The 21,564-nt window shown below is 45.4% G+C and overlaps 2 protein-coding genes across 3 annotated transcripts in view; one reads left to right on the plus strand and one right to left on the minus strand.

Moving 5' to 3' along the window:
* Positions 1-1,469: 1,469 nt before the first annotated feature.
* On the plus strand, positions 1,470-10,995 carry CCNI2 (cyclin I family member 2). Its single transcript, XM_041119259.1, has 7 exons — positions 1,470-1,602; positions 2,841-2,990; positions 4,359-4,493; positions 5,241-5,315; positions 6,534-6,674; positions 7,707-7,937; positions 8,763-10,995. The coding sequence occupies exons 2-7, from the start codon at positions 2,877-2,879 to the stop codon at positions 9,168-9,170; spliced, it is 1,104 nt and encodes a 367-aa protein (XP_040975193.1). The 5' UTR covers positions 1,470-1,602; positions 2,841-2,876; the 3' UTR covers positions 9,171-10,995.
* A 3,436-nt stretch (positions 10,996-14,431) lies between these two features.
* Positions 14,432-21,564, minus strand: part of SEPTIN8 (septin 8) — a 40,660-nt gene continuing 33,527 nt past the window's right edge. The window contains exon 10 of one of the 2 annotated variants that reach the window (XM_029997815.2): positions 14,432-15,495. In XM_029997815.2, the coding sequence (XP_029853675.1) occupies positions 15,441-15,495 (55 nt within the window). In that variant the 3' untranslated portion in view covers positions 14,432-15,440. Of the gene's footprint in view, positions 20,517-21,564 lie in introns of both variants that reach the window. The other variant, XM_029997816.2, reaches the window with a different exon arrangement.

A 21,564-nucleotide genomic window follows, 5' to 3' on the forward strand; every position in this document is an offset into this window, starting at 1 on the left:
CTGACCAGTGTCTCACTCCTTCCCCAGGTATTTCTGCACACCCAAATCCTTCTGTTGGCAGGTCGCAGGGTGTTGTTCCAGTCCCACTCCTCTCCGCGTTCCCTTTGCTCTGGACACCGAGGCCTGGGATCCCAGAGCAAGGCCAGGAATAATCAGCAGTAAGCATCAAGCACAGAAACAAACTAAGGGCTGTAAATCAATCTGGCTGTGTTCTTGCCAGAGGGCTGTAGGCGGGAGCAGGAATGTGGACAGGATTGATCTGGGGCTTCCAGAAGGGTTTCTGATCTCACTCACCAAACTCACTGGTGTATCGCAGGGCCAGGAAGACGCTGGTAATGACAGGACAGGGCCGTTCCCTCAACCCCAGCTGAGCGTCACCAGGTGAGTCAGGAAGCTGGAGGACAAGGTGTTCAGCAAACACAGTCGCTTTGCTATTTATATATCGCCACAGTATTACTCAGAGCTGTACTGTATGCAAAGATTTGTAGACTAATAGAGTAGCTTTGCACCAAAAAAAGTATAACCCGAATTAGTAGACTAATAGAGTAACTTCACACCAAAAAAAGTATAACCCAAAGGGCTGGTGAGAGAACAGGGAGTCATGTGTGGGCAGATAAAGCTGAGGAACAAGAAAAGGTTTAACATAAAATATTGGAACTGGCTCCCCGCAGAAAATGCTGTGTGAGAAGAACAAAGGGAACCAGGAGCCAAGGCAAAAGCTGAGGAGAGTGGTCGTGAGAGGTGGGGAGACCCTGGTTGGAAGCAAACATGGGGTGAAACATGGATGCTGGCAGGGCAGCCCAGCCCTGGGAGTGCATATGCTCCATGAAACACACAAAAAAGGGATCCTTCCCAGTGTCTGGAAGGGAAGGAACTCCTGGCAGGTGTTGGGGATGATGTGGATGCAGCAAAAGAGTATTTTGGACAGGGCCATGCCAAAGAGAAGAGGCAATGCATTTGCCGAGGCAATAACCAATGCCGGGAAAGGGGGCAGGTGTGGATTTGGGGGCTATGCTGAAGGTTTCCATGTTTTTCACCATGGCAGAACTTCATCCTGATCCCAGGAAGGCACGGCTTTGCCTGACGCAGACAACGATCTCTGTGCAGGTGAGACAACGTTCACCTGGGAAGCTCCAGGCGGGAGAGCGGTGATCTGGTGATCCAGCGGAGCCATTCCCCGTGAGATCAAGCTGCGAGCAGGACAAGGCTGCCCTTTCCCAGGACAAGCATGCTCCCAGGAGGAGGCTGCGGTCAGAGACCCACCGAAGCCTGGAAGAAGGAGCTGTACCGAAAAAAGGGACACTAGACCCACTCACCCACTAGACGGGTGGTTTTTTTCACCGCGCTGGTTTTATTACACAGAAGTTACCGGCGGAGACGTTCAGCAGCGCCTGTGGGCACTGAAGCGGCGGAGGGGCCAGGGGGGAGCGAAACATCTCACGGATCCGTCCCGGCTCTCCGCAGGCATCGCCCCCCCCCCGCCCCGGGGCGGTCCCTGCGCGCAGCCGCGGATGTCAGCCCAGCCCCGCCGCCCTGCTCGCCGGTGGCGGGGCCCCCCCCGTGCCCGGCGGGACCCGGCCCAGCGTTCCCCCCCCCGGGCGGGTAAGGACGGCGCCGAGGCTTTTCCTGGCGGGGTGCGGGTGGGCTGGGGGGGGGGGGGGTGTCTCCTCCCGGGACCGGGGTTCCCTGCCGGCCCCCCGCCCCGGTCGCTGTGCGGGAGTGGAAGGGCAGTTCGGCGCTGGTGGTGCGGGAACTGCTCGGCGTCGTTCGCAGGGACAGTCGCGTTCAAATTAGCCGGAGGCTGAGCTTATAATTAATTTTCCTCCGCCCCCCCCCCCCCCCCAGCTATCCTAGCTACAGGAGGATAAAGTTTTCTGTGCATCAAACTGGACAGATAAATCTTTTTCCAGCTCCCTCTGCTGAAATGATCCGGGCAGTCAGGTTTGGATGCTCTGACATCCAGTGGCAGCAAAAGCCAAAGTCACGTACGTTTCCTGCTTTCAGTGAAACGCAGGCATCGCAGAGTTTCAGCTTTAGAAATGTAGAACAGTTTCCAGAGGATTCATGTCACTTTGGGGTTTTTAATAGAGCTGTAGAGATAATGGTGTGAGCTTCCAGAAAACACAGATGAGGAAGCCCACATCCACCACTCTTTACAACGGAAAGCAGAATTTTTGTGTCTAGTAACATCTTTTTTTTCTGCTGTTAGAGACACCGAAATGTAAGCATTTAAATACTCAGTTTTGAACTGAGACGTTCTCACTGCTTGGTACTTACATGATATTATCCGGAGATACTTATTTCATGTAAATATGTGCTTAGTCTTGAGAGTGGTGTTTCCAAAGTGTTGCTGTTGCATGCCTTCAGCAGCAACAAAGATAAAACTGCTCTAAGGAAGACTGTTAACTGGGAATTAATAAACCTGCTAAGAACAGTCATCCTTGAGCTTTTGTACGGAAACAATAGAGCTCTATTTGCCTCTTGAAATCGGGTGATAACGGGTTGCAACTTAACAGCTCTGCAAATGGAGAGCTGAATGTGTGAAACAAGGCGAACAGTAATACATACTGCTCGACCCAAGGTTACTCAAGCAAGCCTTTACACAGCCCGGGAGGAAAAAAACTCGACTGCACTGTTGTTCAGCCATCTGACATGTTTTCTTTCATCATGAGCTTCCCCTTGGGGAAAATGGATGACAGGATTGCTCTGTCTGCAAACAAACAAGTCGCATGGCTGCTCCTGACTTCGTTCTCAGTGTTGGAAAGGCATCACGAGAGGAAATTGTACTTAGCATGAGGAGCTGGGATGTTGCTTTATAATTCTTTTCTTGGTTTTGACAGAGGCTGCCATCAGGGAAACTGGCTCAAAGAGTTGCCATGAAGTGCCCTGGACCTCCAGAGAGCTCAAGACTTGCCTTCTTCCTGGACAATGCCTTAGCCAGAGAGGCTAGGATTTGGAAAGTGCCAGTTTTCCAGAATCTCGCCCTGAAGGTACTCTCCCCTGTCCTCTTTGGAAGTCCTTAAGGGACTCTGCAGAGGTGCAGTGCTGGTCCTGCCATCTAATCCACCTGAATGCAAAAGTCATCCCCCATGGACTAAGCTTCAGGAATGGAAGGGGAGGAGGGTCTGTACTTGTCCCATCTTACATCTTTTTAATGCCCTATGTAAACCAGGTGCTTTGCATTTTGTTTTGACTCAGGTAGTTTTTGGAAATGTGGTGGAGCAGGTAAGAGCAGACAATCAATGGTAAAGCCATAAATATGTCACGTTAGAGTTAGTTGTGCTCGACACCATCTTTTGAGTCCCATCTATTCAGGTGGGAGAAGAGGGAATTCACTGAGGCCTAACAGAAACCCAGCCCCATTCCCAGCTGCTGAAGCGAGTCAGTCTGCTACCTGAGGAAGTTACAACACTTAATGTTGCCTCTGTGTACAATAGAAACAGGTATGCTCAGCTGCTTCTGTGAAGTGCATCAGATCTGTGGAAGGATGCACAAAAGTGCCCTGCCAGCCTCATCTCTTTTTTTGCAATAGTGTAGAAATGCTATTTTTTACCAAGTGTTTTTACTGTCAAATAAAGCAAAATAGTGCAACAGATAACATGATGAGTAATATTAAATGAATTGGTGGTAAACGTTGTCTGTTCTATGTAGCTGCTCAGGCCTTTCAGTTCTCCTACAATAATATTCAAATGCGTGCCATGGATCATGTGTGGCGTAATGGCAGCCAGAGTAAAGTCCTTCCTCTCACCTGAATGCATCTTCAAGTAAGGTGTAAGAAAGAAAAAAAAGGAGTATGTTTTGCTTTGTGCCTTGGGGGAGGCGTAAGCCTGGCTTCTGTGGTCCCAACACTAAGCAAATTCAAGGGCTGTTTAAAAAAAAATAATCTTGCAGAGTAAATCAAAACCTGCTCCTGACTCCAGTTTCTCTCTCCCTGTGAAGGCTGTCTGAATGAAACACATGCTGCATTGGAGGCTTCAGTTTTCTCAGGAGGGGGAAATAACGAGCACACTCAGCACCTTGCTTGTAAGAGCTTGGTTCGGTGGTTCGTACGCACTGTGCAAGGGGAGAACTGGGTGCTTCCCCATTCAGTACTCCAGTACAATCCGGTATTAGGCCCTTGTAAGCACAGCTAGAGCCTGACTGGGTGGGCAACCCAAGTGAGTACTTTAAGCTGCTCTGAAATTTGCCCTTGCCCTCACTCTGTAGACACAGCCAACAACTTTCTGCATTTCAAGCCTCCAGACATCTGAAATGTTAATTAGAGCGCTTAGAATGATTTGAGTCTTCCTTTGGAGATACTTCAACAAAATCATCAAAGCACTAACTGTATTTTTCTTCTAACTTTGTCTTCCCCTCAGGGCACAGATATCTCCCTGTCCTGTTACAAGAAAGCGGTTCTCTGGATTGCAGAAATAAGCTCTCAGTTCAAGTTTCACCCTGAAACATTTGCCTTAGCTACCAGCATCTTTAACCGGTTATTGGCATCAGTAAAGGTAGAGAATCTCTGTCAGCTTTTTCCTGGCTAGATCACTGATTGGGGATGTAAAGAGTATGTAATCAGTTTATACACAAAGCAGGTACTATGTTTGGCAGCAGATTTAGGGAGCAGTCAGGGTCTTTGTGGGGAAGGCTTTTAAGCCTATGAACTCGGGTGTTTGATGAGGTTCCACTGATTTACAGTCTTCTGTAGAAGTGTTTGTGTGAATTGTAGTCCAAATGCTGTGATAAATACAAAGAACTCATCATCTGGTTGTCTGTGCTAAACGGAAAACATTTGCACTATCACTTTTAATATTTTAGTTTTGAAACCACTATTTTTAACCAAACCATGGGGCCAACTATTTCTGTCACTGAAGCAACAGCAAAGTTATGAGTTGAACTGAGCCTTGCAGCTCTCAATTCTATTTAGATCAATACTGGCATTTAGCAAAAGCATATTATTTAATATCTCAGCTGAGAAGAGGAATAACTTTTGCATTGTAAATACTGTAGCATTGCATAGTCTAAAAATTGTGGGATACATGAATAAAAATTGCACCAAGAGGAGGATTTATTTTGTTTCACTTTGGATTTCATTGTTCTATTTCCAGCTTCAGATGAAACTTTCTGCAGCTAAACTAATTCAGAAGCAACTGTAACTTAAATGAAAGTCTGAAAGTTGTGCATCTGGCGTAGAATGACAATGATTTCCCCTAAGACTGTTACCTTCTTTACTCAGTGTTTTCTTCTTCTCCCTTCAGGCCCAATTAAAATATCTTCAGTGCATAGCAATTTCCTGCCTTGTCCTTGCAGCAAAAACCAATGAAGAAGATGAGGTCTGTATGTTTAATTTTAAAACACACTAAACTTATCTCTCATGTTCATGTTGTTCATGTTTCCAGGTCTTTCAGCAACTTGGGCATAATGAGGAAATGTTAACAGGTTTACCCTAAGTAGTCTTTAAGGGGTGACAGTAACATTTTCAGTCCTGTTTCATCATTGTTTGGAAGAATTCTGACCTTCATGGATGAAGGACTTGTGTTTGCTTATGTAATGGATATGTTTCCCTCCTCCTGCCCTGAAACCTCTCTCCTCTCTTCAGAATCCACGGCTCGCAACAAAGCTTAGTCTGGGGCAGGGGATGGTCAAGATGCACATGCACAGCTTTGTGCACACAGCATCGGAGTGCTGTAATTCTGTTGCGATAGGTCCTGGGAGGGTGACGTAGGTAAGACAAAGCAGAGGTTCTTCAGAGGAAGCTTAAAACAGATGAGTTTGCTTGGAGACGAAACTGGTTTCTGAACCCGGTGAGGAAATGACTCAGGTCTGCACCTCAAGATGAGCATGTAAAATCAGCAACTACCCATGTAAGTGTGAGATTACACACGGTAATCTCTTATGGCAGAAGTGCACTGATAGACTTCTTCAGACATTTACAAACATGAGCCCAAAGCATTTCAGCTTGCAATTCTCCTCTTTCCTTCATTCTGTTTTGAAAAAGAACAGGAAACCTAGGAGTTGGAGTCAGACATGCATGTCTCTTCGAACAACCTCTGCTGTAGTGAAATGCTCTTTGCAGCCTTTCTTAAGACGTGTCACACTGAGGTTATTCTTCTTTTCCTCTCAGCTAAGAAGGAGAAGCTGAGTCAATGACCGCAGGAAACAAGACAACCACAGAAGGCCTTGTAAAACAGGCCAACAGGAAGCCTCCTCCTAGCTTGTCAGAGGAGCCAAACTAATGAGACTGGTAGCAGAGAACGTGCATCACCGATGCAGCATTAAGGAGGCTCACAGTGACCGGGGAGGTGAACGACATCGTTCTTGCCGTGGGCTGGGTTCGTAGCCAGCTGCCTTGTGGCGAGCGTGGGCCAGTCTTCATTTAGGATGGGAGTTACCTAGGAAAGTGGTCTCCCGAACAAGTATTCTGCCTTAGCAGTTTGGGATGTGTATAAACTTGTCAGATCCCTTTGCAATACAGAGAAACACACAGAGCACTGTGTACGACGTTGGCTTCTTTATTTTTTTTTTGTAATTTTTTTTTTTTTTTTTTACAGGTAATACCATCGGTGAAGACGCTCGCAGTGCAGAGTGGTTGTAAACGCTCTCCAGCTGAGATCTTGAGAATGGAAAGAATTATACTAGATAAGCTTCACTGGGATCTTTACACAGCAACACCAATGGATTTCTTAAACATCGTAAGCACTAAGTTTTGCAAATTTTTTTCTTTAAAGAAACAGCTCCTTATCAAATAAGACTAGAAAACACAGATGCGCATACATACACACACCCACACATCCTTCCCAAGATGCTTTGCAAACTACCTGTTGCTAGCTATCTGCAAGTCTTTTGAAGAATGTTACAGTGATTTTTTTTTAAATTTACTTTTAAAATTGTCTACTATTTAAAACCTTTCAGTTTGCTCAAAAAATTTACTCCCATCTTAAAGGACAACTAAAATGGACGTTAAAAAGATTCTCATAATGCACAACTATACGCCATTTTTATTTTTTTTAAATACACACTGCAAAAATATTTCTAACTATTTCCATTCTATTAATACTGTACATAGAAAGCTGTCAGAGTTTTGCTACATTTCACACACAGGTTTTTTCTTAAACCATTTTCCTTTTCATCCCACTAATTATTCACCCTTGTTTTAGGCAATGAGACTACCCCAATCTGGCACTTAGTTCACACTGCAGTTACTAAACATTTGATAGAAACAATTAAACTTTGTCTTCAAGAAACGATCATGTGCTAGTAAGGCAAAAATCATGTGATACGAACACATCCTGGATCCCTTTTTTAAGGTTATGTGCAAATATTAAGCCATCTTAGGCTGCTGATTGTGAGAACTGCCTTTCTTAGGTGCTTGTTTCCTCAGTAAATTCAGAGTGCGGTCATGATTATTGGTTTTACTCTATTCGTATCTGCTGGCCTGAATTGTATCTCCTGGATAGCAATCTGGATAACGTAGAAACTTCAGAAATTGTTAGGAAACACAGACCTTGTACATTCATTATAAGCTCAAAAAACAGTTCAATGGTTGGCAAGTACAAACACAAAACACAAAAAAAAAAGGGGGCAGGGGGAACCCTTTAGGTTTTCTGATACGAGATGAAATTAGTCTGTACTTCTGGTTGATAACATATGAAAACATACAAAGTTCACTGACCTCTGCTTTTTTTTTTTAATATATATATATATGTACTTTATCTTCTCTCCAGTTCCATGCCATGGTGATGTCCAACTGGCCCCATCTACTACATGGGCTGCCTCAGATGAATCCTTCCCGCCATGTTGCATTCTTGACCAAACAGCTACAGCACTGTATGGCGTGCCACCAACTATTGCAGTTTAAGGGCTCCACATTGGCTTTGGTGATCATCACCTTAGAGCTGGAGAGGCTGACTCCTGATTGGTTTCCTGTTATTACTGATCTGCTAAAAAAAGCACAGGTAGGAATCAAAATGGCCTTTGGTCACAAATCTTGAGGCCAGGACACCGATAAATTAATAAAGCGCACATGTATTTTCAACCAACATTGCACTTTAGCAGCCTTCTGAGAAGCGCGTGTCCATGTTCTGCCTTTCCTGCAGACCTTGCTAGCGCTAACAAGAGAGGGAATAAAACTGCAGTTAAGGGCTAGGACTGGGGAGAGCTCCTTCCCTTTAGCAGGGAAGGGAGGTTTCCAAACTGCTTGGCCACAGATAGCCCTTTGCCTCCTGAGCAAGGAGAGATTCTCCCACAACGGGAGTGGCTGTGAACACCTAAAAACCTGCCCACTGTGTCCCCAGCCTCCCACTGAACACTGCAGAAACTTCTAAGTACAGTTACATTGCTTTTAAAATATAATCAATTTGGCTTCTAATGATACACATTAAAGGCAAGCTCTGGGGTTTTTTTTAAAGCTTTTCTCTAGTTTCATAAAACACGTGCCTTTTAAGAGAGTATACCTAGAAGGCTAAAGACCCCGGCTGTCAGCTTACCGTCGACCCATTTTGTGGTCTTGAATTTGTCCGAAATAGCCTAGCCTCCTGCTGTCCCTCCTGACTGTTGTTGCCTCCTAAAAAGAGGGATTGCTTGCCCACCTTCTGTGTGGTAGTTCAGGAGCTCCCGGTTAAGTGTTTTGCATCAGGGCCAACGTGCATAGTGCTGATACACATCTACTGAGGCATGCAATACAGCCTGTCCCTGCCCTTCCACTAATTACCGAGTTACAGGACCTGTGGCCAGGAGTAATTTATCATGAACTTATAAAAAATCTGCATCTTTCCTTACAGGTTAACAGTGCTGAGTTCATCCACTGCAAAGAGCTCGTGGATCAAGAGCTAATGCGCTTGCAGCCATCCAATGCTGTTTATATTTTCTGTCCCATCAGTCAAGCCATCCAGGGCCACCCCAAGGCAAGGCTACCCTACCATGACCATTCTGGATTGAAAAATTCCCATCAAGTAAGGTTGAGGGTTGCTGTAAACCAGCCAGTTTTAGCACCTTTCACACCTACTACAGCCCAAATTCCTGATGACCGAATGGAGACAGATGAATACTATGACGGATTCAGACACCTGTACAGTGAGGATGGGGGAGCGAGTGGTGGGAGGGTGACCATGGGTGGCTCGTGCCCTCAGCTGAGGCCTGGAGAAGGCAGCTCCCCGTGTCCTCCCTTGCAGGCGCCTGGAAGGGACTAGTGGAGAATTACTGCCTTGGAAGCAGCAACTGCAGAACCAGTGAACAGAACAGCCGACACAACAGAGCAAAAGTGCTGCTGTGTTTTTCAGAGGATAATGACAAAATCTTTCTATTTTTTTATGTCCTTCCTAAGCAGTATGTGCTACCTCTCAGTTTTTAACATCACATAAATACGGAAAGCTGGGGAGAGAAGGGACTTGGTCACAGTCCTACAACTCAGGGATCAAGTTGGCAGAAGGCTATGAACTGCACCAGACAGAACCAAATGTCTCAGAGTTTATTTTTAAAATAGCTGTGATGGAGTGTGACAGATTGAGCCTTTCATCCAGCTCACTCCATTGTTCTCTTATTAGAGCTAATCTGACTTGCCCCGTGGGAGAGTGAACAGGAGCTGCTTTCGAGGAAGGGGGAGCTCTCACTGCTGGCTCTGTAAGAGTAGTTCTCAGGTAGAACCAAGGTTTTGATTTAGTAGCGAGAAAACCGAGAATCAAACCTCCAGTTTTTCTTAAGGCCTTACCCTGGAAGCCAGGGGTCTGAGGTCTGTGCTCCTTCCTGGTTAAGCCATTAAAGATCCAATCCCAGTTCCTACACGCTGTGGAAAATTGCTTCTAGTCCACAGTCACCGTTGCCTTGGGCACTCACCAACCAACATGTGCCTTTCAGGTTTGTTTTTTTTTAATTAGTTCTGTCTTAACCCGACTAGACAATACAAAATGCCTTTAGTTAATTCTGCCTCCCCCCCCCATTAGTTTTTATGAACGGCTCATCTCCATAGCAAAGCAGTTTTACAAACTACAAAGGTCAGTTTAAACCTCTACTGCACTTTTAAAAACCAGCCTTACACATTCTGTTAAAATAAGTGTTTCCTTAGATTTTTTTGGTTTTGTTTTAAACAATAGGGCCACCATTTTCAGGTGATTGTTATCCTAGCTTGAAGGTATAATCCAGACGGTACTGGATGAATAACACCACCACAGCTGCAAGTCCTGTCACAGAACAGGGAAGGGCTTCACGTGGACTGGCACAGGCTCAGTGCTGAGCAGGTGTCTCACATAATGACACAGGATAAATAAACAGGGGACAGGGATGAGACAGGAGCAAGGAGACCCTCATGCTGCATAACAGCAGCACTCATCGGTGCAGGAAGAAAGTTTCTGGCCTTCTTCCCCTTGCTCATCATCTTACCTTGTAGGAGAGGAATTCCTGAACATCAAATTGTGCAGGACCAATGTCCTGAGCAGCTCTGTTAACAGAGAATGCTTTCTAAAGTATTACATTTGCCAGAACTGGCACGGAGAACAGAGTGAGCTTTGTATGTGTGCAGGGAGAAAGCTGTGCTTTTCTTTTTAAACTGCAAAGAAAGCAGTGCCTCAGTGTTCCAGAAAGTCTCCGATACTAAATGTTTCTTAGTGCAAATGACACGTGTGAGCAGATGTGACTTGAACCAGCGGTGAAACCGAGGGAGGTCCCATGAGGCAAGTCAAAGCTACCGCAAACTGTGAATGCTGTGCTGCAGCGGGGAGCCTCTGCCCTGGCCAGGGGATGCTGCAGAAACAAGACTCGCCGCCCGGTTTTAGACCGGACAAGGTTTACGAGGTACCCACGCAGCCGGGGGCCGGGCAGCGGCACGCTTGGGATATGTTATTTATTCATCCTGCCTATGTACCGCAGGGAAGGTTTTAATTTCGTGGTAGGGCTCTTCCCTCCGCCCAGCGCAGTGCCTTCCTTTTCTATCACAAGCTGTGACTTGACTGCCTGACTTTTTGAAGGATGCAAGTTGTCTTTTGTAGTTTTCATTAAATAAAATATAAGCTTGGTCTGCGCGTTCTCAGTGTGCTCCTTGACAAGCCCAGCCAAAAGCCGATGCCCACACAAGTCCTTGCGGGAAGCTGGGGTGCGTGTCTGGTACTGCTTTCCTCCCATCCCTTTGCGCTATCTCAACCATCTTTGCCAGCTGCGTTAACCAGTGGAAATGCTAGCAGAAAAGTTCTACACACAGTAATTAACATGCTGTAACTTTATACCACAACGACCGTAGCTCATGTTTTTTCCCCCTGGCTTTGAGCCGACGTACATATTTTCTTGCCCATAAGCTGGATGACACAAAAAACCATGAACAAGCCTGCTTTTCAAAACCTCTGCAGATCTATACGATCAACATTCAAAAGTACATGTTAATGGGGTTAATTCTAAAGGATGAAGTCAGTGCTGAAAGGCCCATCAGGGTCCTGTGTTCCCACTCGGGGTGCAGGACACCATGCTGGGATGGGAACAGTAAATCTGGAGCCTGCCTGCTCTCCCAGGATATGCTGTTGCTTCTCTCTGGCAGCGCAGGTCCCTTCTGCACACCTATCCCAGTGCTGGAGTCCCGATAAAGGAACTAACGCTTGTGGCTTGGCTTCAGGAGGTTAAAGTGCCGCTTACCTTTGCGTTCCTGTCATCGTTAGGAAGGGAGCTTCCTGCCCTGAAGAACAAGTTGCAAACTACAGGAAAAAGCTGCTGTTGCAACAGGACCGTTCTCGTTACGGAAAGAGACCATTTTTGATAGCGAGAACTGCACAAACTCCCCTCTTACTGGCAGAGTGGAGTCTGAGGCTGTTAATATCTTTCCCCTCCCTGCCTGGACAAGTAATGAGTAACAAGATGAACACACCGCACATCCAGGTGACAGCAGTAACAGGAACAGTCATTTTGCCCAGCTGAGTTTCAGAGATGATGACTCCTTTCTGTGCCTGCCTGTCTGGATTGCACACAGCATGCATGCTACAGACACAAGTTTATTCTACCTGCAGCTAAACTCACCACTGTGGATGCTGTAATCATTGTGCTACACACCAGTTACTGGCGAGAACGCGCCAAATTCAGCCGGCACAGCAAGTGCTGGCACAGATCCGACGTGTTTAGGGCTAGTTTTGCGAGGATTGTTGTTCTGGGGAATATTCAGTCCCTGTAAAACGCCAGAGAACATTTACAGCGTATTTTCAAACAGCTCTTACGGTGCCTCGTCTTGACCTGGTAAGGAAGGCTGCTTCCTCCCTCTCTCTGGGCAGGGGCACAGCACAGCTCCCCGTCCCGGGCTCCGGCCCTCGCTGGAGAAGCGAGGGTGCATTTGTGTCCGCAATAGCAGGATCTCTTCCCCTGCGGGAGTCTCAGCCCAGGTGAGGCACACCTCTCAAACCCAGACTCCTTTTGCTGTTGCCTTACTTCAGGCCAGATTTCCAGATGCCTGATGCTAACACCACCTTGTAAACAAAGCTGCAATTACATCTGAAATCCCCTGCAGTAAGTATCCACAGAATTGGTTTATCCTTCAAGAAGTTTCCTGGCAGACTCCCCTGCTGCACACGGATGCTCAGATGCTGAATCAGAAGCGAAACATAAACCAAACATTAAATCACCTACAGAAACAGCGAAGCAATTCAGAGTCACCCCCAGCCGCCGCCACATCTCCCATTCATAAACCACCACCAAAAGGAAACGTGTCACAGCTAAAGCAAGTCACCCGGGCACCGTTACATGTAAGGATGAAGCTGCCTTGCTGCGGACCAGCATTCACCGCTGTGTTTCAGATAATAAACCTGACTTGGTATCGCTACTTACGGTGGGCGTGTGATGACCTAGAAGAAGAGTTCATTTACACAATCGCACAAATAAAGAAACTTCTGTGGTCAGAGAATTGATCAAGATACAAGAAAACAGCAGAGAGAAGAGTAGTACAATAGTTGTTTTACCGTATTACAGGTTTCTGACAAAATTTGCTGATATGTCAATGAAACGCACGGAAGCAACTAACAGCAACCAGCACCAGGATCGCAGAAAGATCTTTCAGCACACGCAGCCGGCTACCTCGACACATCACCAATACCAAGTGCCTTCAGACGTGTATAAAGCCTTTATATCTCATTTGTGGGGTTGCCTCTTTGCAGTGGTTTTGGGGGTTTTTTTTTTGCTAATTGGCCTTGGTGTTTTAAATTCAATTTGAACAGTACTTACAGTTCAATTCTTTAAGAATGCAGAAAAGTACACTTAGATCAAGTGATGCATTAACTCCTGGCAGGTCTCAGCAGCTCCCTCTTGTTCTTCCTCAGCAAGGCGTGCAACTTGAATCCCACTGGTGACCAAACTATTGTCATGGCAAACAGAACTTAATCAAATCTTCTGAGCAATTTGGGGAAAGAAAAAGAAAAAGCTTTTATTCCCAATTCACCTATCCAGATGGGAATCTAACTTGACAATAGCTTCAAACCAGATTAAAACTTTGCCAAAGGAATTAGATTGGTTTGCCTCAAAAGAGAACGCAGGCAAGTTTAAAACAGTCATCAAAACAGTGGCAAAGGGTGTTTCGTGGCTCGGCTCAGCCTGATGCTCACGCACTGCTTCAGCTTTCCTCCTGTTTGGTGCAGGGCACAACAGACATGAAGACAGACGGAGCCATCCCAAGTGGACCTCCAGCTCTGAATCCACAGCCCCGGAGACAGCCTGGTCAGAGCCTGGCTGCTTCTCACCTGGTCCCACTTCCACTGAAGCACATGGTGCCTCGTCCCTGCCCGCTGCGGCAGCGGGCACAGGCAGGTATGAGCAAGGTGGGATGAACATGCTTGTCACGGGGTTTAGTCCCTACTGCCTGCAAGTGGCAGGAGTCTCCAGAACCTCCCCGTATGACCAGTTTGGTTATTTTCAGGCCACGTAACACATACCTGTTACTCGCTGAGAATTATTTCCAAGTTCTAATTCATGCCAAGGGCATCCAGAGGTTTCGGTGACTGTCACGTACAACACACCCTGGGGACAGGAGCTCAGTGCCTGCGGCAGTCAGTGCCTCCACACCATCCCCTCCATCTCAACAAACTCCTGGGTGGTGATGGAGACGCAGCCTGCTCGGTGGGCTCCTGTCACACAGCCCGCTGTTCACAGCCAGACCTCGTCCCACTCCGGTCACACCACCCAGCACGAGGTAGGGGTACAGGGTGCAAGCTTCCTTCAAACCTTCTACCAAGGACTGGTTTTCTGCTGGTCCTACGCCCCCAGCCCCACGGCACCGGGGCAAGCAGCAGCACGGAGAAAGGGAGGGGGGCTGCCGGCAGCAGCCGCCCCAGATGTATGGGGGTGCACAGGGGACATCGCGCTTTAAACACAGATGGACAGGGTAAGGGGGTTAACAGAGGGAAACTGGAATAACAGTGAGGGTTGTGAATTTGGACACAGCACTTCGTTGTTCCAGTGACTACAACTGGCATACAAAACATGTTTTTAACAGAAGTTTGTTAAACAAGTCAGTTTTGTTTTTATTAAACCCAACTTTGGTACAAGCAGGTCATTCCTGAGATTTGTTTACAAGGTTATTTGAAAACGAAGATAAACTGGGGCCTCTCCCTGTTCTGTGTGAAGTTAGACCGGGGCACAGACATCACACTTTTTTTTTCTCTTTTTTTTTTTTATCTTTTTTCTTAAACAAGTATTTGTTTAAGGGGAAATCAGTCTGTTACAAACACAGAACTCACAAACAGGAACACCGAGTCTCCAGCTTTAAACCATTTCCCCTCCGTTAACAAATAACAATTAGTTGTCCTTTAAAATGGTTCCCTTCTCACCCACCACATCCCAGTAGGACGTGCTGGAATCCGGACTGGCCAGGCAGGGTTACCCGTCCCCGAAGCCGCGAGCAGGGAGGTGGGCAGGGAGCTCTGGGGAAGGGGTTACGTTGTGAGGCACGTGTGTGCAGCCCTAGGAAAACTAAACAAATGAAGGTTGGAGGATTTTGGTTATAAAACCCGTAAGTCTACAGGAAAAAGCTACATGGAAGAGTTATTGCTGAGAAACGTGAGAATCCAGCTGAAAGGTTAGGGACGTTAGGAGGTTCTCCAGTTACACCCCAAAACCAGGCTGAGGAGAGGACACATGGAAACGCCATTACAGCGGCAGCTCAAGCAGCAAGCTGAAATCTCGCCTCGCGCTAACCCAGCTTTGTCCCTCACCTCTCTGGAAGTTCGGTCAGTATTAACTGCTTTGTACGGGCTCTCGCCCAGAGATTAGCATTTTGGTTTTAGTGCAAGCCATGCAGCAGCCTTAATTAGCAGTTTATCTTTTGGCAAGTACCTTAGATTTCAACTTTATCAAGAAACCTGATCAAGCAAACTTCTCCCAATCAAAAGATACCGTGCATCTTAGTCCTTGCTATATAATCTCTTCTGTGCAATATATTGCAAGCTTAAAGGTGAAAGCACCAATTAATTTCTTCTGCATGAGATGTTTTGGCCTTAACAAATCTTCTAATTAACATGTCTTCCTGATGTTATGGAGCACGCACTGGGAAGACTAAAAAAGCTACAGAAAGAACAAAAGAGAATCAGTATTTAAGTTTCAGTTATTTACATTAAGTAAAGACAACATGAAAGGTCAAAATACAAATCTAACGTATGCCGCCTGATAGCGCGCAGAACTGGGTACAGACATTTGAATTTAAACCATTGCAACTTGGAGAAGCTCTCACGGCTGCCAAGATCTTGTTTGGAACTGGTGATCAGAGGCTTGATTTAAAATTTTAATGAGGAAAGACTGCTGACAGGGAACATCTGAGAAGCCACGTGCTATGGAGACACGGGATGGGGAGAGGTGCGGAGCCGTCTCCTGCCCGGCCAGGACCGCAGCCGCCGCCGACCAGCACACGCAGCCCGAGCCGGCTCTCCCGGCCGGCAGAGCTGGTGGCTTTGCGCTGTCCTTGCCTCGCAGGTCTCGTCCCTCACAGCTGCGCAGTTCTCCCTGCCGAGCAGCCCAGGACAAGGAGACGAGGTTGGGTTTGGGTTGGGTCCTGAACAGAAAGCATCAACATGTCCTAGGGCCTCAGTCACCAGGCTTCGGCTCTGGAACTGCAAAACACGGGCAGTACCTACCTCACTGCTGAACTGCTTTGATAACAACACTTCGCATTTCTCATTCTCTTGCGAGCATCTCTAGGAGCTTCGCACAAATATTACTGAATGATCTTAACATTGCTCCTGTGGAAAAATACTTGCCGATGCACATCATCCTGAGTCATCAGGTGGCCCGTCTTTAAAATGACCAGCTACTCGACTGCCTCAGTTTCCCAATTCATTCTTATGTACCTGACTGCACCTTCTCTTCTCCGGTCTCCTAGAAGATTTGGCTTTAAAAAATATTAGGATGGAAAAGGTTGTAAAACATTTCATACAAACCACTTGGTATCAACTGCTAAGTCCCCACTAAGGCTTATCCTTCAAAAATTTAACAGGCTGAAGCGACAATTTTAACCCAGCGCAGGCTCAGACTTTCACCTGCACTTTGTCGGTGATCGCTACAGGCAATATCACGCCAGCTCCAACCACTGCTTCTGGTCAGCTCCCCGCGGGTGGACGCACCATGTCCGTCCAGCTCCGTACCGCAGCTGGGTAACCATCCCGGCCTTGTAAGAAGATGGGATGCAAACAGGCAGCACGTAAGATGACCAGAACTGCCCTCTGCCTTTTAAGCAAGCTGCATATTAAATGCAAAAAGCAGAGGTCTTGCACACAAGCCAACTCCTGTAGCCACAGCACTGTCCATCTGCACATTTCTAAAAAGATTTCAGAAGCAGTCAGGATCACCGACTTGGTTTTGTTCTTGAAACTGGGGCTGCAGAAAAAGCTCCTGTCAGAAGCACCACCTCAGCAAACACTATGCATCAGCCAAACTCCACTTGTTGGTTTTGTCTTAAGTGCAGCACTGATCTCAGTCCAACCCGAAATAAAACCCAGAGAAACCCTAAATTAACTGAATATAGCTTCGTATGTAGCAATGGCCCACAGAACAGACACCAAGAACAAGCCTTCAGGTAAAGCTTCAGCATCAGCTCTCTCTGAAAAAAAGAACACCAAACTAAAGCTGTGGTCTTTTTTTTTTTTTTGCATTGATCTAAGTGTATGATGTGCTTCTGCAGAAGCTTTGGAAGTACCATTAGGAAACCCTCCAGCTCTGCTCCCTTTTCATCCTACCCTTAAATCACCTCTCTGGGCATCATTACAACAACAAAACTGCTGGTAAATCTACCTGCTCAGTCACCAGATCCCACAAAGGAGAAGTGCCAACAAGCTTAAAGGCAACTTTTGCCCAAATAGGGATTGCATTTGAATTAATATCTTAGAATTTCTACCCAGATTACAGATGAGATGCTTTTCCGCATACTGTATGATGCGGAAATTAGCCAATTTTATTTTTTAATGTTCCCAATAGTCAGAAGACATCCTGTGACTGGTAAGCTTTCAATCATTACACATGATTAGTTCAACAGAGATCCACTAAATAACACAGGAAATCCACCACTAAATAAATGACACCACAAAAACACAAAATACATGTGAGATTTAATAAAAGAAAAAAAAGTACAAAGTGAGTGGAAAGAAATGAAAGTCAAAAAAAAAAAAAAACCCCAAACAAAAGAAAAAACCAACCCCCACCACATTCAGAATGACAAAGCGAACGGATGCAGCACGTCCGTCTGAGAGGCTGTAACCCCCCCGGCAGGTCCCCAAGGTGCCTCCATGTGCTCTGAGCCAACCACCCCATCTCCACCCTTGGGGCATCCACCACAGCCAGACGTGAAGCCTAGAGAGCTTAGAGCCCCACAAAACACTTTTTAAATTAGAAAGCAGACAACATACATGATGGTAAATGTTTAAATGATAAAAAAAAAAAAAGGACAGTTTTTCCCATTAATACCAACCTTTTACAGATAAATGTATAAAACAACTGAAAGATGTGTAACTGAACAGTTTCAGTCATTTCTGAAGGGTTTTTCTTTCACTTCTAGCCTACAAGATGTAAATCTTCAGACTGGAGCGATATTAGAATCACCGTGTATTTGTAACTTGTTAAATAAAAATAAGATACAGAACTACCCTATATACCACATACTTAAATCTTGTCTCAGCCAAAAGGAAAAACCAAGTACTAGAGAAAAAAAAAAAATGACTGAGTCCCATTGGGGAGATTACGATGTTGACTGGTCTAAAGAACAAGTAACTGCAAGGCAAAGGTATGTCCGTCACAACATAAGGTCAATGTAACATAATAATCATCATCATTAAAATATTGTTACATACATTCTGAATGTCTTTATCAGAAAAAGCTGGAAATGTCTCCACAATGCCCATGGATTTGAAGGTTTTTACTCTTTCATTGTTATAATCATTCTTAACTACCTGTTATTCTAGGAAAAAAGAATTGATCTCTGGTGAGCCAGGGCAGATAGAAATCATTTGCATAGATCTTGCTGGCTGCAGCATGAGATCGGGAGAAAACTATCGACTGGAAAAGTGATGGCGAGGCAGCTGTTTGCATACCCGGTATCATCAGTTAACTGTTTTATCCCAGCCTTCGTAGCACTGGCCTTGAGAAGCAAAAGAATGAACCAAATAGCGCTGCTTACTCATGCAATTAGTGCAGCAGAGTTTCTCTCATTAGCAAAAATCAAAATCCTGCCCCTAATTTGCTACAGGATTGGACTGTAGTCAGTGGTGAGCTGGAATTGTCTTCTTGCATGTAACAATAGGTTGGGTTCCTTGTACGTTTCTCTGAGAAAAACACATTAACCCTCCTAACATTTGACAGTTAATCTTTAAAATATGTCTAACCTGGAGGCACAGCCTTAAAAACTAAACGTTCAGCTTTCAGCAGACTCCTAACAAGCGTGCATAATTTTTACTCTTTGAAAAATGGCCTGTTCTAAAAGCTACCTGTAAGATCTTCATGAGGTTCTTTCTTACAAGCATCAAGTAACACTGACGTGATTTTCAGTATATCCATATAAAAGGCCAATGTCCATACAAAAACAGTTTAACACCTGAGCATGTATTTAGAAAGTGGGGGAAAAAAGCAAAAAAAAAAAAAAAAAGCTGCTTTAATGGGATACGCAAGTTAAAGAACCTCATCTTACAATCCAGTAAAATACTACCCTCAAACAGACCTGTAACAGCTCAGATGCAAGGCCGTGCACCTCCATCTGCAAGTCAAATAAGGAATTTACTGACATCTTCGCTTAAAGACAAGTCTTTAAGGAAAAAAAAAAAATGTTACAGGATTTTTCTGATATAACTAAATAAAAATGCACACACTCACAACTAACACTTAGCCAGCCAGTGTTTTTATAAACTCTGAAGATACTATGTGGGGGTTAATATTTTATATTTGCTCTCTTTTAGCCTATTACCTGATGGATGGATGGAATTGGATCCAACTATTTTTCCATGACAACATAGCTAGTAAGTCTCTATTCAGTTATCGTCCTGCCTTATCACAAAATGGTTTGAGTGGAAAAAAAAATATTGATCCTAATTACTCCTCTAAGCTCAGTTGCCCAGGAAAACAAGGCTGCAATTTCTAGGCATGAGGAGTGTTAAAGGAAGCACCTTCCAAGAGGAATAGAGCCTATCAGCATAAATACGGTGCATAGCTCAAGATCAGGGGATTCTCCTTATTAGGCACATAATAAGTTTAAGGTTAAAGAGTAAAGATGACCACTTAAATAGTTTTTCCACAACAGTAAAATACATTGGTAAATGACAACTGAAAAGTTACACAAATCCTGTAGTTCCACATTATACAACAAACTTTTATGAAAAATCTTTCTATATAAATGTTCTACTTTAGCAGTAAAGAAAATTCAAAACATTGTCCCATGAATTTTATTAACCGCTCTCTCTCTCTTTATATATATATATATATATATTATAAATGATGTAGAAAGTGTTTAGCGTAATTCAGGATTAAAATATGTAATTACTGGAATGACGGTTACTCTGACTAAGATTCCCAGGAGAGAAAGTCTAAGCATTGTGTTTTTCTACCCATTCTAAAAACTTACTCAAATTGAGAATTTTGTTATAAAAATAAACGTTTCAGCATTCTTTACACCACTCCTCACATTTGTGCATGTACAGGGGAAGGTAGATGAGCCTCAAGCAGTCACCTTAGCCAATTTAAAAAAAAAAAAAATAAAATCTAGAAAGCAATTATTTAGCTGGTGGGTAAGATGAGTTCAGACAAACAGTTACGGTCACTTTATACACAGCTGCTCAATCACTGGGTTTAGAACAAAACATCTTACTTGAGGGATTAGTTGACTTTGTTTAACAAAATGTACATGGTAAGGTTACTTCCTTAAAACCTCCTGATAAATTCTGTACAGATAACAGCGAGTCGTTACACTGCAACCACCGAAGATGCTCATTTTCTCTTTCACTTTGGTCCACTCACACAATGTTATGAGAAGGGTCACAGGGTGGGAAACTCAAGCAACTTAACACATGAAAGCACCAAGTCCACTCTTGGCCTGAAAGTCTGTGTGTGATTAACTGAAAGAAACAAAACATAAAAAAGCGTGAATTAAAGTTATGAAAATTAAACAAAAGCAAAGTGTAGCTAAATATGTTAAAAACAAAAAAGGAAGAGAAGGGCAAACACTGCTCGGGCATCTGAAGACTCACAGATGAGAGCAACCCGCCGGCACGCTGAGCCCCACGCCAGAGCACAACCTGCTTGGCAGCTGCAAGCGCGGAAGAGAATCTCAGCACAAACACCTTTATTCCCCCTCAACACCTGCAATCCTTCCATCTCCATTTTTTACTTATTAAAGCTACTAAACCCACTGTTGAGACAGGAGACGATAAAAGGTTCCGCTAGCTCTCCTAAAAATGGAAACAAGAACAAACACCCCCTCCTCAAGCTCACAATGTATTCCCAGTTCCTTCAAGGTCCCAACATCTTGCCCATAAAGCCAGGATGCTCCTCCACCCGCATCCCCGTCCCCCGGGGAGCTGTGGGGACTCTCCGGCAGCGATGCTCCCCCGGCATGTTCTGGGTCCCGCTTCCCTCGCACCGCCCCGGGTGCAAGAAGAGAGCAAACCCTGAGCTAATATCACGCTCGGCTCTGTGCAGCACCAGCTCCTCGTTGACCAAAGCCCCAGGCACAGCCTGAACCGCAGGATCTGCCGGGGGAAGCTTTGCCACCGGTCCCAGGGGAGGACACTGCCTGCCACCAGCTCCCCAAATCCCAGTTGCCTTCCAGTCCGGTTTGGTTGAAAGATCTCGGTAAGAAAGCCAGCAAAGACATTCCTGCTGCTTGCCAGGGAATACACAGATCCTCTTCATGCCCGTGCGGTCTGTGGGGTCAACACCAAACTGACCGCCTGGGATGCAGCGGTGGGATGGGTTAGGGCTGTGCTCTCTGACACACAGGTTTCACAAGACCCCCGGGTCCTTTTGATGCCTCCCAGATGAAGAGGGGGTCTGGGAAGACAGGTCAATGGCAAGGCCAAGGGGAGGCACCTTCCTTTGAATTTTTTATTACAAATTTCGTTATCCTGCTTGAGTAGAAACCCCCAAATACCACATTTTGAACTA

Source organism: Aquila chrysaetos, chromosome 22 (assembly GCF_900496995.4).
Source record: "Aquila chrysaetos chrysaetos chromosome 22, bAquChr1.4, whole genome shotgun sequence".
NCBI lineage: Eukaryota > Metazoa > Chordata > Aves > Accipitriformes > Accipitridae > Aquila > Aquila chrysaetos.

Bases quoted from the DNA above. Each gene is read 5' to 3' on its own strand.
- CCNI2 (XM_041119259.1), top strand. From the start codon at position 2,877: ATGAAGTGCCCTGGACCTCCAGAGAGCTCAAGACTTGCCTTCTTCCTG. The intron at 4,494-5,240 runs GTAGAGAATCTC...TTCTCCCTTCAG, and splicing joins GGTTATTGGCATCAGTAAAG to GCCCAATTAAAATATCTTCA. The intron at 7,938-8,762 runs GTAGGAATCAAA...CTTTCCTTACAG, and splicing joins ATCTGCTAAAAAAAGCACAG to GTTAACAGTGCTGAGTTCAT.